Raw genomic sequence first — 16,048 nt, 5'->3', positions numbered from 1 at the left:
AAGAATGTTCTAACAAAATTAGAAAAAAATCAAAACATTCATTCATTTACCAGCATTAGTTATGAAAATCTTAACATGTATCTACTACCTGGAGAGATTATGCATATGTGATTATAAAATTTATATACATGTATAACCTTAGAAAGGTTATACACACATAGGTCACTATAATTTACTTCCTTCAACAAAAGTAGTTTGCATAGCTAATGATTACTGAAATTAAGTTAATCTATTCTTTAGTATCCATATTAAAGTGTCCTCTTGATGGGATATTCATTATGACAGAAAAAGATTTTTTTTTTTTACTGAGGTAGCTATGTGCATACTTCAAGAAAATACAATTGTCATTTTTAGTTGTAGGAGTTATAAAAATAAGAAAATTATATGTTTTAAAATATAAAATAAATGTAGTTGTTTTTAAAATGCTAATCAAGAAGATTGAGAAAGTAAATAATAAGATGGGAGTAAACAGTTCACATCTGCAGTGACCAAACTATTTCTAAAATATTATTTCAAAAATAAAATGTACTTAGAGAACATGTCTTTGATTTTTAGATATGAGGGGAAATCTGTCAAAGAAATTTAATATTCCTGGTGTTTTAAAATTTCTATCCCAACATCTTATTGCAAAAAAGTAAAAAGCATTCTAGATTTTAGAAATGTCATTTGTGTGTATACGTCTACTTTTCCATTTTTTCCCTAGATTAAATATATCTAATTCTCACATCCTCCTTCAGTCCTCCAGCTCTGAGTCTTTGATCTTCGTTATGAGGATCAATTTATTTGCCCCCAGCTTTTTGATTAAGTAAGCAGTCTCTCTAGGTGTTTGCCCTTCTACTGTAAACAAATCAAAAACTATCACTGTTAATGTCAAAAGAAGCTACAGTGACATTCATCAGATTTTGTATATAACTTGAATATAGTTCTTTTCATTATATAATATTTGCAAATAATAAAATATATAGTAAACATTTTATTTGCATATACTATAGATTGATATCACATGGTGGGGAAATACATACAATATACGAAGAATTTCTCATTTAAGCGGTCATAATACTTGTATAGACCTCAGAGCTTAGATTGAAATTTTGAGTTATTAGAAAAAAGGGAAGACAACTTAGTGGTTTTACATACACAGAATCATAACCCCTACAGTGGGTCCAGACAAGTTAAAGCAGAAGTTAAGAGGCAGCATATGTTGCTAATATGTTTGATCAGTTGTATTCTAAGTAGAAGAAATGTCTGCCTGAGCCTTTGACTTATGGTAATTTATGCTGTCACACATCTAAGTGATTTGAAAGTTTCTTATCTTTTAACTTTGATATTGGGTCTGTAGCCTAGCCACTCTTTGTCCATGGAATCATCTCTAAGTCATTACCTTGTTATTAAAATACAAACTTTGTGTTTTATACCGTGAGGAATTTTAGACCCTAAGTAACAGTTGTGACCTATGTGAGCAGTAGGTTCCAATGACTTTAACTCAGGGTGAATTTTCACCAGGGCCAGCCAGGTTTACATAGTGGCTCACCATGTGACCATAGCTTAAACATGGTTTACACTTTACTGGATTTGCCAATTTTGAAATTATGTAATTTTGACATATTGGAGAAATTTTCATTATTTCAACCTTTGTTTATAAAGTTAGGGTTTACTATTTTATATATCAGACTATTTTTAGTCAATATGTATCAAATACTACTATACAAATATCCAAAAATTATAATAGCTAATATTGATTGGGTGCTTGCTATCTGTGAGACACTGTTCTAAGCATTTTAGTACTATATTACCTCATTTAGTCTTCACAAATTTCTGAGTTAGATTGCTATTATTATCATTCTAATTGTAGAGATGAGACCAATGAGGCACAGAAAGGGTAAGTAACTTGCTCAAGATTAGTAAGTAAAATAAAACCGCATTTTTAAAAAGCTAAAGTTTATATTCTTACAATAGTTTTAGATTTACAGGAAAATTTCAAAGATAGTATAGTGAGTTCCTTGTATTCCCACACCCAGTTTTCCCTATTACTAATATCTTATATTAATATGGTGTATCTGTTACTGTTGAACCAGTATGATACATTATTATTAACTAAAGCCCATACTTTATTCAGATTTCCTTAATTTCCTTTTTTCTGTTACAGAAAACGTCCTAACATCCTTTTTTTCTGTTACAGTCCAGGATACCAGTTACATTTAATCATCATATCTCCTTAGGCTCCTCTGGGCTGTGACAGTTTCTCAAACTTTCCTTGTTTTTGATGACCTTGGCAGTTTGGGGAGTAGTGGTCAGGTGTTTTGTAGAATGTCTTACTCAGTTGGGATTTGTCTGATATTTTTCTCATGGTTAGATGGGGGTTAATGAGTTTTAGGGAGGAAGACCACAAGGGTAAAGTGCCATTTTCAGTACATCATATCACAGATACATATCATCAATCTAACTTATCATTGTTGATATTGACCTTGATCACTTGGAAATAGCTACATTTTGAACCCAAACGATTAACATGTAGATTTCATGCACACATACCAGTAAGCAGTTCTCTGTGACTATTCATTTAATCACTGAGTTCAACTTGGATCAACATAACAGTTAATGATTCGATCTATCCAGTTTCACTTTCTCTCCTTAACTAATTTTCTCAGCCCGGTTCTTGAAAAAGCCAACCCTGGCTGGCATACAGGTATAATCTCTCGACACACCCACAACCCTTTACCCACAGTCATCTGATCCGTCTTATCCATTGTTTGCTACTCTGTGTTTCAACTGCAGATACCCTTGAACTCTTCTATACCTTGTCAGTTGATTTGCTATTCTTTGACTCATCTTGAAGGCATTTAGGTCCTTCTCCTCTCCCAACAAGGGGTTATCTTCATAATATACCATTTCTCAAGTGCTATCTCCTTTTTCTTGACCCTCTTTAGGTTATCTCTACATATCCTTGTTTGAACCATTCTATTAATTCTGGTTCACTTTAAAATTAAAATCTTATATGTTTCCACATGAAAAAAATTTTGCTTCCAGAGACGGCAAAGAAGTTCAACTATATTGTACTTGTATCTGGGAAGGATGTATTGCATTGTCCTCCCTCACACATGTATGCCCAAGTCATATCATGGATTCCCTTGACATAAGCCGTGGAACCTCTCCCCAGAAAACCATCTGTATGTGTGTGTGCACATACATGTGCATATGTACACGTGTGTGTTAAATATTTCATATGGGGTTCAAGGAATTCGTGAACCCTCTAAAGCCTATCTGTACACTGTATCAATCAGTGTTCTTAGTTTTAAGCAACTGAAATTGTCTGGTTTAAACAGAGTAGGAATTTATTGGAATCATATTAGTTCCTAGAAAGAATCAGCTTAGGAAAAAGGATGAGCATTACAGTTGCACAACTGACCTTTATAAGTCCAGATTTTTAAGGCAAAAGAGCCTTTTATGACACTTATTGCTTATATTTTATTTTCATCTAGTTGGAACTGGATAGTGAAGTTTTACATTTTTAGAATTAGATATATTAGGCATGAAAACAATGATACACATGCACACATACACACACCCCACATAAACACTCATATGCACAGAGCCATATAATTTGGCCATGTAACTTTAGGGAATATATATTAGTAGAGAATAGGCTAAGATAATATAACAAAGAGATTCAGAAATATAGTGGCTCAAATAAAATAGAAGTTTATTTCTCTATCACCTAACAAATGGGAAAATGGCCCAGGGCAGACAGGTAGCTCTGCTACACAAGTTCCCTCAGAGACCCAGATTCCTTCCATATTGTTTCTCCATCCTGTAGGGTGTTGTTATTTCTTTATGGTCAAAGCTTCCTCAGCTCCCCACTCTGCATTCTAGCCTATGGGAAGGACCAAAGAAGGAAAAGGGAGGACATTAAGCAAATAACACAAGTTGCATATATCAGTTTTGCTCACGTGCCATTGTTGAAAACCTAGTCACATGGCCACAACTAGTAGCAAAGGAGGCGCAGCTGTGGTCTCTGCCTGGGTAGCCATGTGTCCAGCTAAAACTCATTACTGTGGTAAATGTGAAGAATGGTTTGGAGGTTATAATCAACAGGGTGCAAGAGGTGAAGACAGCTGGATAGAACTCTTTGGAATTCTTTGGATCTAATTTTTTAATGAGTTTTTTCCCATATTATTTACTATTTTTACCACTGAGATGTGAGCAAATAGAGATAAGCAAAAATGGAAAAACAAAAATTACAAATTACCCTGCCACCCCAAAATAATAACCATTAACAATTTGAGGAAGTATCCTTCCAGTATATTTTAGGTAAGTATAGAATAAAATTATGTTTTTAGAATAAAAATCTGAATCTTACTGTACATACTATTTTGTAACCTTTTTTGCCCTAATGTAAACATAAAATTAAGATTCTTTTGGTCAAAAAAGGCAGAAGCCCAACTCAAACTGACAAGCAAAGACTAGAAAATTTTGATTCACATAAGTAAATAAAAACTCAAACAAGTTTAGACATGATGAATCCAGATACTCAAATAACACCAGAAATCCTTTTTTTCCCCCCTCTTTAGAATCTGTTTTCCTTTGTGATGGCATTTCCTTAGGCAGGCTTTCTTTGTGGTAGCAAAAAGCCACTAGCAGCTCCAAGTTTACTTTTTATCAGCTTAACCTCCTCAATGGAAAGAGAGTGACTCTTTTCCAAGAGTACCAACAAACATCTTGAAATGGACTCTCATTGGTCTTGTTTGGATCTTATGTCCACCCAAATAAATCATTATAACCAGAAGATATGATACTCTTGTTGACCAGGCCTCAGTCCCTTGCTCACCTCTGCCCAGGGGAAAGACTCAACTCTGCCCAAGCCCTGTGAACTGAGGTAGGGTATATGTGGTTTCCCAAAAGGTCGAGATGGGTCTGTCATCATAGAAAGAATCCGGAATAGGAAAAAGCGATGTCCAGTAAAACAGCTTGCCATGTCATTAAATGTTCTCCTGTATCTTTTTGAATAGCTACATCATTCTCCCATGCACAGACATACCTTTTGGTTATTTAACCAATATTCTAATTTTTTTGGAATTTAGATTGTTTCCAATATTTTCTTGTTAGAAACAACCTGTGATAACCCCTTCCCCGTAGCTAGATCTCTACATACAGATGACCATTTCCTCTGGATAAAGTCCCAAGGGTGTGCACATTTTTAGGGTTTTTGATTTGTATGCTCGAAGTTATTTCAGGAACATTACTCCTCTTTTAATTCTCAGCAGCATTGTATGAGAGGGCCCACTGGCCCTTCTCCTTCACACTGGTTATTGTTTAAGAAAATCTGATTCTTATGTAAACAACGTTTGACTCTTTTCACCACAGATATTTTGGCCGCAGGACCAGCAGAGAACTCCTTAAATTCCAAAATGAAAAAGTATTTCTCTTGAGAAGGGAAGAGGTGAAGGTATTCTTTTTCTTTGCCTCTTGCCATTTCTCTTTATGCACCTGCCTTGTCCTCTCCTTAAAAGAGACATCCCCAACTCCTCTTCCTCCTTGCTCATCTAAACCTTAAGATGTATTTCAGATCTAACCTGCTGCTGGTTGCCTTTCCGAACACCAGCCCATACTGATCTTTCCTTTCTGTGAATTCTGTCGCAGTTACATTCCAATTGGGGATGTACAAGATGATCTGTTGGAGAAATGGTAATTATATGTATATATACTAGAATGTTTATTTACATTTTATTTTTTAAATCTCTATTTTTTCTGTTTTATAATGTAAATAATAATTGTACAATGATATATCTATATCTTTTATAAACTCATAAATATATATTGGGGCACATGCTTGAAAGTTCCCTGAAAAGGATATGCATAAGAATTTTTTTAGAGACTGCTAGCCTATACTAAGCAATTTACATTCTTATTTTACATTTGTGGCTTTGAATATGTGTAAAAGATGTCAAAAGATTCATGATATAGTAATCTGCACTTTGGCAAAAGCATGAATTCTGAATGCCAGAAGCTATGAGGCAGCTTATCACTTACCTGGGGAGTGAGCCAAACAGACCACTTAGAGTTTCAATGCAGCTTTGTTTTCTACTCAAAATCATATACAGTATAATTCTTGTGAAGTGATTTTTAAAACTTCTTTTTGAAAAATTTCTCCATTAAGAAAGCCTAATGCACGTTCTGGTGATGATAGTGAGGAAATCTAAATAGTTTCTAATAAAAAGATAGTAGTGGCCATGGTGCATATTGTGTGTGCGCACAGATGTGTGAAATCTGAAGAATTGCAAGTATTAGTGTTGCTGTTTACTTTTTTCCACTTTATAAAACTTAAGTCTTCAAATTCTAAGTCCCTTCACTAAAAAAGAAAATCATATCTTCTTTGCATCCCCAGTTTCTAACAACTGGTGCAATGCTACATCTGAGGAGTTACTCTATAAATAGTTGGTGACTTGATTTGTTTGATACTTGCCTCTTTTCTATGTTTAGGCATTTTCTGACTTACAAATTCATAGCCTACTGCAGAGGGACAATAAGCTAAAAATTACATGTTTCCCGGTAGCCTGGAAATACCCAGCAATGTAGAGTTCGTTACAGTGAACATCTATGACAAAAGATTTGAATGATCTCATGATGTAATTCTTTGAAATATGACTTACCATCTTAGTAACATCTAAGAAATAAAACTAAGCAGAAATGTTAGATATATTTCCTCTGTTACCATGTAAAGATCTAGTAGAAATCACAGAGAAATGTGTTTTGAATGCTCCATAAATGGCCTATTCCCAGTTGTTTATATTGTGGGTTAGGATGTCTATTGGGTTTGTTAAAGGCCATTTTAATTAGGAATCAGGAAATTTAGTTATAAAAATTGATAATGTTGGCGATCATTTTTTAGGAAGACAACCAAACAAACAACATTGTATAAGACAAAAGACTGAGATTACAGGCCTTCCCATTGGCCTTTAAAAAGCAAGGATCTACTAATAGGAGTTTATTTACCTTGATTGTGTACTTATTCTGTGCTAGGGTTATGCATTCATTTAATAATCCTCCCATGAAGGATCCTCTAAAAGAAAGTACTATGTATTACTTATTCCTGTATTATTATTGAAATAATAATAGGTAAGACTTAGAGAAGTTATTTAACTCATCCAGATACATAGTGACAGAGTTGAATCAGCACTATGCAATAGAACTTTATGCAGTGATGGAAATGTTCTATATCTGCACCATCCAATCTGGCAGCCACTAGCCCCGTGGGGCTACTTGAGCATTTGAAATATGACTAGTTCAACTAAAGAACTTTTTAATTTTATTTTATTTTAATTAAAATAGCCACATGGGGGATAGTAGCTACTGTATTGGACAGCACAGCTCTAGAACCTTCCTAAAGTGCTCTTAATCACTATCCCATACCTCTCCAATTCAAGCTTCCAAACCAAAACACATAATAGGAAAAGAGTAAGAAAGTACTGACGTTATAAATTACACAGAGCCAGAGTATTAAAAACATTTGATAAGCCAGAGATAGAGATGTTATCTCTGCCCCATGGAAACCTAAGAGACTCTTGCTCTCTTAACCCTAGCTAAGGGGTAGTCACAGAGCAGTAGACTTTTGTCTAGGATCCTGAATTCTCATGTCTTTTGTTGTTGTTGTTGTTATTGTTAAATTATCCTCATTCATATTGTACTATCATTCTCCCTTCATACCCTTGGTCCTTGCACTCACTGATGCCTTAGGGTAAAGGTAAGCAAAAATTTCCATTCCTTTGTGAGTGATTTGACCAACATTCTGAATGCCTCCTGATCCTGGTTTTGTATCCAGCTGCCTATATGTCCTTGGTTGATCACTTTGAGCCCTTTGGGGCCTCAAAATTTTCTCATCTGCAAAATAAGGGAGTTGAATTAAATGACTACATAGGTTCCTTCTAGATGTAAAAGTTCTGTGTATAATGGTTCTGATACCTAGGTTCTACAGTTGTATGGATATGCAGTAAATTCTTTTTTTAAGTAAATTCTTGCATTATTAACATTGTATGTGCAAGGTCCCAAATTTCTTAAAACAGAACAAGAAATGCTAGAAAGCTGTGCAGCTCTTTAAGCCTGAGTAGCTCTGTTCCTACCTCTTTCATGTTCCTTTTGTGAATGGATAGCTTTGCTTTTCCATAGACTACAAATCAGAAGCCTGCACTTCTTTTGATCCTTCATTTGGAGCAGTGGGAGTGATTGCTATACTCAGAAATCTCTGAATTAATTGTCTCATTGAAATAACATGTTTATTTAACATGTGATAGCAACTGAAGCCTTGAAAGCAAATCAAGAAGTTCGAAATGTTCAGCAGAGAGTGTAAATAGGAGTAGAAAATTTGAATTCGTAGGAGCCAGAGAACTAATACAAATCAGCAAAGAGGGTAAGGTTGGTGGTCAAGAGGACAGCTGGTCCCTCTTTTCTAGGACCTGCCCAAATCCAACCCAGAGTTGCCACAAGGGGATGTGGGCCCAGGGGAGCCAGTCTTAAGTCCTGGAGCCGAGGCTGTCTCTCTGACAGCCCTTGGACGGGCCTGCCCATAAGGCCTTCCAGAACCTCCAAATCCTGTTCCTCCACTTGATGTGACCTCTTTTTAGGTGTTTGGATGCCTTCAGACAGGTCCTCCTATCTCTTTAGGGCTGTGGTTGTTAACTTGTAGATTAGTGAACAGGCTTCAGGGGGCTCTAACAATCTCCTCGGAAATTGTATGCAAAATTGTGTAAGGCAACTATGCATTTATTTGGGAAAAACTTCAACAGATTCTCAGAAGGGGTGGATGATGCAATAAAAATTAAACACATCTTTAAAAAAAAAAGTTTGAAATATTATTTTAGAATCATAAATAGTTTTGTTAATGTGTATGTATATAAACAATTTTGATGTTTTACCTTTATGCTCATTTTGAATATAACAAATATTCTATTAAGTTTTACTAGTGCATTTAAAATATTCAAAGAAATTCAGTTTACAAATCTGAAGTAAAGTATCTATTGTGTATATCAATGTTTTGAATCTGTAAGTCGAACGCATGTTGATTTGTGTAATGTATCCATCTCTTTTTTTTTTTTTTTTTTTTTTTATAGCCCTACTCTGAAGCCTTCAATATTCTACTCTTTTTTTTTTTTTTTTTGGTTTGTTTTGTTTTGTTTTTTTTTTTAATACTTTATTTATTTATTTTATTTATTTATTTATGACTGTGTTGGGTCTCTTAGTTTTCGTGTGAGGGCTTTCTCTAGTTGCGGCAAGTGGGGGCCACTCTTCATCGCGGTGCGGGGGCCGCTCTTCATCGCGGTGCGCGGGCCTTTCGCTATCGCAGCCCCTCCCGTTGCGGGGCACAGGCTCCAGACGCGCAGGCTCAGTAGTTGTGGCTCACGGGCCTAGTTGCTCTGCGGCATGTGGGATCCTCCCAGACCAGGGCTCGAACCCGTGTCCCCTGCATTAGCAGGCAGACTCTCAACCACTGTGCCACCAGGGAAGCCCTGTATCCATCTCTTGCCTGAAGTGTACTGGTGGTCTTCAGCCTGTGATGTGTTAGGATCGCACGTAGGGCTTTAAAAAATATGATGTTCAGGTTCTCACTTCAGACCTACTGAATCAGTCTTAAGGAATGAGACCTTGAACGCAAATGCTAAACTGCTTTCCAGATTATCCTGATTCATGTCATAGACTGAAGAACTAAACACTCTGAAAGTTCTTGACAAGAAAAGAGATGGTCTCTTTATTAATTGGACTTATACCAACATAAAAGCTGGCCTGTAATAACTTAATGATGTTGGTATTATGAAGTTCTGTTGTTCTTTCAAAATTTAACATTGATTAACATTTATGTTTGGATGATGGCAATTCATCACTCAAAAACATTCAACTAACTCATTGACTAGTCATTACTGAGAATTTATTATAAAGTATAAGAAATGTAATACAAAATATAGGGGCCCTAAAAAAAAGTACTTGATTTATTTACCTCATATTTTCTTGTTCTTGAAAGAATTTGGACTTATAAAAATCGGGTATTCTAATCTTCCTTCATCCTTAGATCACTAATACTCAATCATTTGTCAGTATTTTGACAATATAAAACTTCATTTTATTGAGAAATGTTTTAAATCTTCAAATTGGTATTCATCAAGATCAACATTATTTGTTTTTGCTTATGTTACATTTTTCCTAGATTTTAAAATAGTTTCTAATTCTCATTTATTTACATAAGCAACATATAGTTACACATTACTCAATACATTTTTATACTAATGATCTTAAATGTAAAGTTGAGTATTTTATACCAGATTTCCCAAGTCATTACACCAATAATATTCATAGTGTGCAATATATACCGTCTAGATAATATATATTTTGCTTCTGTTATCATTATTGACAGTTATCCCCCAAGAACATATTTTAGGACCCATATTTGTATGGCGTTAAAAATGCAATGGGCTGGGAGGATTTAGGTAGAGATATATATTAGTCGAGGCACTGCTAACTTTCAAAACTGATACATCTCAAGCAACATGAGAGTCCTTGTGAGTATAGTCTGTGTATACAGTCTTCTCAATTAAGAACACTCTTGTGTATATTTTACCTCTTCCTCCATATAAGTCCTCAGTCCACATGGACATAGAAATAAAGAATGGGAGATACACACCTGCTCTTAGCCACTCTAGCCTGGAGTTGACACAGTTCATTTCGATCATAAGACCACACCTATCTGTGAGAGAGGCTGGGAAATGTAGTCTAGCTATATTGCCAGGAGAAAAAGAAGAAGGGTTTTGGTGAACACATAGCATTCTCTATGAAAGCCCTATTTCTGCCATGAACAAACTCTCTGGCTTTTGGCAAAACACTTAATCTCCTTGGCTTCTGTTCCCTTTATTTTAAAAGATTCAAAGACTTTTTCTTTTTGATAAGATTATTAGATATTTATATTAAGAAAATTCTCTTAAGATATAGTGAGGCTTGATTCAACAAAGCATTTATCAGAATCATTATATCCGGGCTTCCCTGGTGGCGCAGTGGTTGAGAATCTGCCTGCTAATGCAGGGGACACGGGTTCGAGCCCTGGTCTGGGAAGATCCCACATGCCTCGGAGCAACTAGGCCCGTGAGCCACAACTACTGAGCCTGCGTATCTGGAGCCTGTGCTCCGCAACAAGAGAGGCCGCGATAGTGAGAGGCCCGCGCACCGCGATGAAGAGTGGCCCCCGCTTGCCACAACTAGAGAAAGCCCTCGCACAGAAACGAAGACCCAACACAGCCAAAATAAATAAATAAATAAATAAGAATCATTATATCCTTAAAAGTAGATCTGATGAGAAATGATAACTAAGTTATGGCATAGTCGGTGGTTTTGTAGTTAATTGCATAACCAAGGGATGTTGATTACTAGATTCAAGTGATCTTGGATAAGGGATCTGGGGGAGAGGGGTGGATTTAGGATTTCATTCTTAGTCCCAATCTTTTCACTTTTTCACCAGTTCCATCAATGAATCATAATGAAAATATAGAACTCATACTCTTCAAATTATAATTTGGAAATTTCAAATAATTTTTAGATACCTGGGTTAGGCCATCAAATTCTTTTAAGCTATAATCTAAGTTATAGGTTACCTGGGCTATTGAAGACTAGTCAGAGAATCTAAATGATTTATTTATAATTTATAATGATTTATTTATAATCTGTTAATAATTATTATTTATAATTATTTATAATTCATTTATAATTTTATGATAATATATTTTGTATTCTAAACAGTTATAAATGAACTGTGAACATAACCCATTTTTAAGTAAAGGATGGCTTGGGTTTATATCTCCAAAAGAGTTTAATTCCCTTTCTGCCTTCAAAAAATGATCTCTTATGCCCTTAAATATAATGTTGGAGCTATGACTATCAATATGAATATAGTTTGGCTCTTTTTCAGCAGAGACGTCGTATTGACCAGAGAAGAGACCTCAAGAATAGGCAAAGAATATATGTAGCTATTAACTAGACGGTATCACATTCACAATGTTTGCAAGACACACATGATTTGAGCCATCATTTGATTTTCAAAGGCAAAAATGATGAATGATTGTTCATTAATATAGACTGGTAGCATTGCTTCTATTACATCTAAAGGATTTAAAAGGACTTAATAGGAAAGATATTTTTAATGTGTTAGCGACTTTTCAAAATGTGTGTTTTCTTTCTTTTCAGGACTTCCAATAGCAGTCAGACATTATCAGCCTGCCATACTATGGAGCCATGTTCATCAGATGAATTCTTCCAAGCCCTTAATCATGCTGAACAAACATTCAAAAAGATGGAAAACTATTTGAGACACAAACAGTTATGCGATGTAATTCTAGTTGCTGGTGATCGCAGAATTCCAGCTCATAGGTAATTGTTTTCTAAATTTCTATATGTGTGAAATATTTCCTTGATCATTTAGTTATGTATGTTGAGGTAACTTGTTCTAATTGATTATGCAATGGACTATTTTGGTAAAGTGGTATATTTCATGGAGTTTCTGCAAAGAAGACAGTGCATATGAAATTATTACACATTAAATGACCCCAAAAGGATCACTTTCCCTCTGTAGAAGCATAAAAACAAAACATACCAGCCTGAAATTAGTATTGTTTGGTATCGATTTCAGCTACTATGAGCAGCACTCCACCTAATTCTCCCTGTTAAATAACTTTCAATAAGCTCAGTAGAAATTAGAGCTTTGAGTATTTAGAAACAAAAAGGCTGGTGGAACGGAGTGGCAAAACTTGAGCTTTTAAATAGCCACATCTATTCCAACTTCTGTTTGCCTGCCTCCAAGAAATATGAAAAGCAGTGGTGCTAGGGAATAAAAGCCTTTAACAGAAATGAAGTATTACTTCTTGATGTAAGAAAAGGAAATGGAAGCTGTTAAATAAATAACAATTCATTATTTTTCTCCTAATAATTACATATTTAATTGTTCAGTGTTAATCACCATTATGATCCCAAAGGTTTTTTTTTTTAATACCTTTCAAAACTAATTAATACTGTGTCCCAAAAGTTTTGTTAAACCCTCCAAAGCGAAAGTAAAATTAGAAAAAATGGGCTTGGTCTTAAAGTTTTCAGTTACTCAGTTCAGCATACATTTATTGAGATGCTACTATATATTGTGACAGAAAGTCCATGTTGTGAGCATGGGTTTATTAGAAAGATATTCCAACCTGAATTTCATACAGGCATCTCAAATTCCCTGTTTCCAAAACAGAACTCATTACCTTACCTGCAACGCTTGTGAAAGCCATCACCATCTCACCTGGATTACCAGTGCAAGAAACTCCTAACTAGTCTCCCTGTTTGCACTTTTTCCCCTACGTTCTGTTCTCTACACAGCTCCCTGAGTGATCCTTTAAAATGGAACTTATATCTGGTTGCTTCTCTGATCAAACTTTCCAGTGCCTCTTTATGTCCCAGTGTGAAAGCCCATGTCCTCACAGTGGCTTATGTGACCCAGCCTGCCATTACCTCTTTACCATTCTGCCCTCCGTTCTCACTCTGCTTGAACCACACTGACCCCCTTGTGGTTTCTAGCATGTGGCAGGCATGCCACTTCTGCCTTTGGAGTTTTGCACTGGCTGCTCCTCTGCCTGAATGCTGTTCCCAAATACCTGTGTGACTAATTCCTGCACCTCCTTCAAGTCTTTTCTCAAGTGTCACCTTCCCATGAGACCACCTATTTAAACCCACTCCCCATTTGCCCTTACCCTGCTTTTTTCCCCATGGCACTTATCACTTTTTGATGTACTATACAATTTACTTCTGCTGGATATTGTTTGTCTCCCTGTAGAATATAAGACTCCGTAAGAGAAGGTATTAATACATCTCAAGTATTTAGAACAGTGCCCAGTATTTATTAGGTGTGCATTATTATTTGTTCAGTGAGTAACTGAATGAATGGGCAGTTCTCAGAAGAAGAAACCTGAATGGCCAAAATACATTTGAAAACACCTTCAACCTCACTAACAATCAGGTGAATGAAAATTAAAACAACGAGATACCATTTAACACCTTGCAGGTGGCCAAAATTTTGACATCGACAGTATTGTGGGGAAAGGTTAACTCTTTTGCAGTGCTGGTGCTAGACTAAACTGGCACAGCTCTTTGGAGAGCAGTTTGGCAAACCATAAGATTCAGCAATGCCCTCCTGGGGAGAGAGGTGAAGGGAATTAGAGAGGAGCACAGAGAGAGCTTCAACTATTATCTGTATCATAATTTCTACTTCTTTAACAAATGAATAAAGTAAATCTGTGTAAGTGTGCTGATATGGAAAATATCTTCAAGACATATTATCAAATGAAAAATGCACGTTTCAAATACATATATATATAACCTATTTTTGCTTATATGTGACTATCAATAATTTGGACAGAGACATACCTAATATATAATATGTGACTATCAATAATTTGGACAGAGACATACCTAATATATAATAATGTATTATAACAAAATACAAAGTATTTTGCTTATATGTGACTATCAATAATTTGGACAGAGACATACCTAATATATGTGACTATCAATAATGCTTATATGTGACTATCAATAATTTGGACAGAGACATACCTAATATATAATAATGTATTATAACAAAATACAAAGTATAGTTTTATATTGTGATAATGATATAATTTTATAACAAAATACAAACATTATAATATACTATAATAATTTGAAAATCATGAAGTTTAAAAATAACCTGCTAGGAACTTCCCTGGTGGTCCAGTGGGTAAGACTCCGTGCTCCCAATGCAGGGGACCCGGGTTCGATCCCTGGTCAGGGAACTAGATCCCACATGCTGCAGCTAAGAGTTTGCATGCCAACAGCTAAAAGATCCCACATGCCGCAACGAAGATCCCACACGTGGCAATGAAGACCTGGTGCAGCCAAATACATAAATAAATATTTTTAAAAAAATAACCTAAGGGCTTCCCTGGTGGCGCAGTGGTTGAGAGTCTGCCTGCTAATGCAGGGGACACGGGTTCGAGCCCTGGTCTGGGAAGATCCCACATGCCACGGAGCAACTGGGCCCGTGAGCCATAACTGCTGAGCCTGCACGTCTGGAGCCTGTGCCCCGCAACGGGAGGGGCCGTGATAGTGAGAGGCCCGCGCACTGCGATGAAGAGTGGCCCCCGCTTGCCGCAACTAGAGAAAGCCCTCGCACGAAACGAAGACCCAACACAGCTAAAAATACATAAATAAATAAATAAATAGAGTAGCTATTAATTAAAAAAATAATAATAATAACCTAAAACCAGTATCAAATGTCTTCCATATGTTGACTACCTCTACAATTAAAAAAAAAACTTAGGTTATTTTCAAAAGTGATAAAAAGAAGAACCTTTACATTTCCCCCCCCATTTTTTATATCATCAGTTTAATGCTGTGAGCTTGTAGCTTTTTTTCAGGATGTTAAAAAGGGATATTTAAGTAGTGAATGAGTAAATCACTTATGTCAGCAGAAAATTTTCCGTAATGGTAATTTATTACTCAAAGGAAGGAGCTAGAGCATAAAGCAATTTGTCAAACTTAAAATGCATTTCTTAGTACCAAACACTTTCTGTGGGTAACAAAATTTTTTTTAAAAAGGAAAAGAAAAATAAGGAAAAAGAAAGCCGCAGCATTTACTAATGAACATCAGCTTTGATGTTGTCACTAATTTGTTGATTTTCTTCTAATATGTTCTTAGATTGGTGCTCTCCTCTGTCTCAGATTATTTTGCTGCCATGTTTACTAATGATGTCAGGGAAGCAAGGCAAGAAGAAATAAAAATGGAAGGTGTAGAACCAAATTCACTGTGGTCCTTGATTCAGTATGCATATACAGGTAATAAATCTGAAAATATGAATTTAAAACTTCTTAGATTTAAGTTGTATTATTAGATTTCAGATTTCTGCTTTTAATAAAGCCTGCCACAGCTAACAGTTAATTCTGCTGTTATAATCACCACCCCTGGTGGTATGTATATAGGTTAAAATCTCTATATTAGAACCTTTAAAATGGT

The 16,048-nt window shown here is 35.6% G+C and overlaps 1 protein-coding gene across 10 annotated transcripts in view; it reads left to right on the top strand.

Moving 5' to 3' along the window:
- Positions 1-16,048, top strand: part of KLHL5 (kelch like family member 5) — a 195,384-nt gene that overhangs the window by 27,672 nt on the left and 151,664 nt on the right. For all 10 annotated transcript variants that reach the window (XR_014264392.1, XM_082464089.1, XM_082464085.1 and 7 more), the window contains 2 exons: positions 12,214-12,396; positions 15,734-15,870. Coding sequence is in view for 9 of the 10 variants with exons in the window: in XM_082464089.1 (XP_082320215.1) it covers positions 12,214-12,396; positions 15,734-15,870 (320 nt within the window). In the remaining variant the exon portion in view is untranslated. Of the gene's footprint in view, positions 1-12,213; positions 12,397-15,733; positions 15,871-16,048 lie in introns of those variants that run through there.

The sequence above is a fragment of the Balaenoptera physalus genome (genome assembly GCF_965194825.1).
Source record: "Balaenoptera physalus genome assembly, chromosome: 5".
Classification (NCBI taxonomy): Eukaryota; Metazoa; Chordata; class Mammalia; order Artiodactyla; family Balaenopteridae; genus Balaenoptera; species Balaenoptera physalus.
This window is presented reverse-complemented; position numbering and strand designations above follow the sequence as displayed.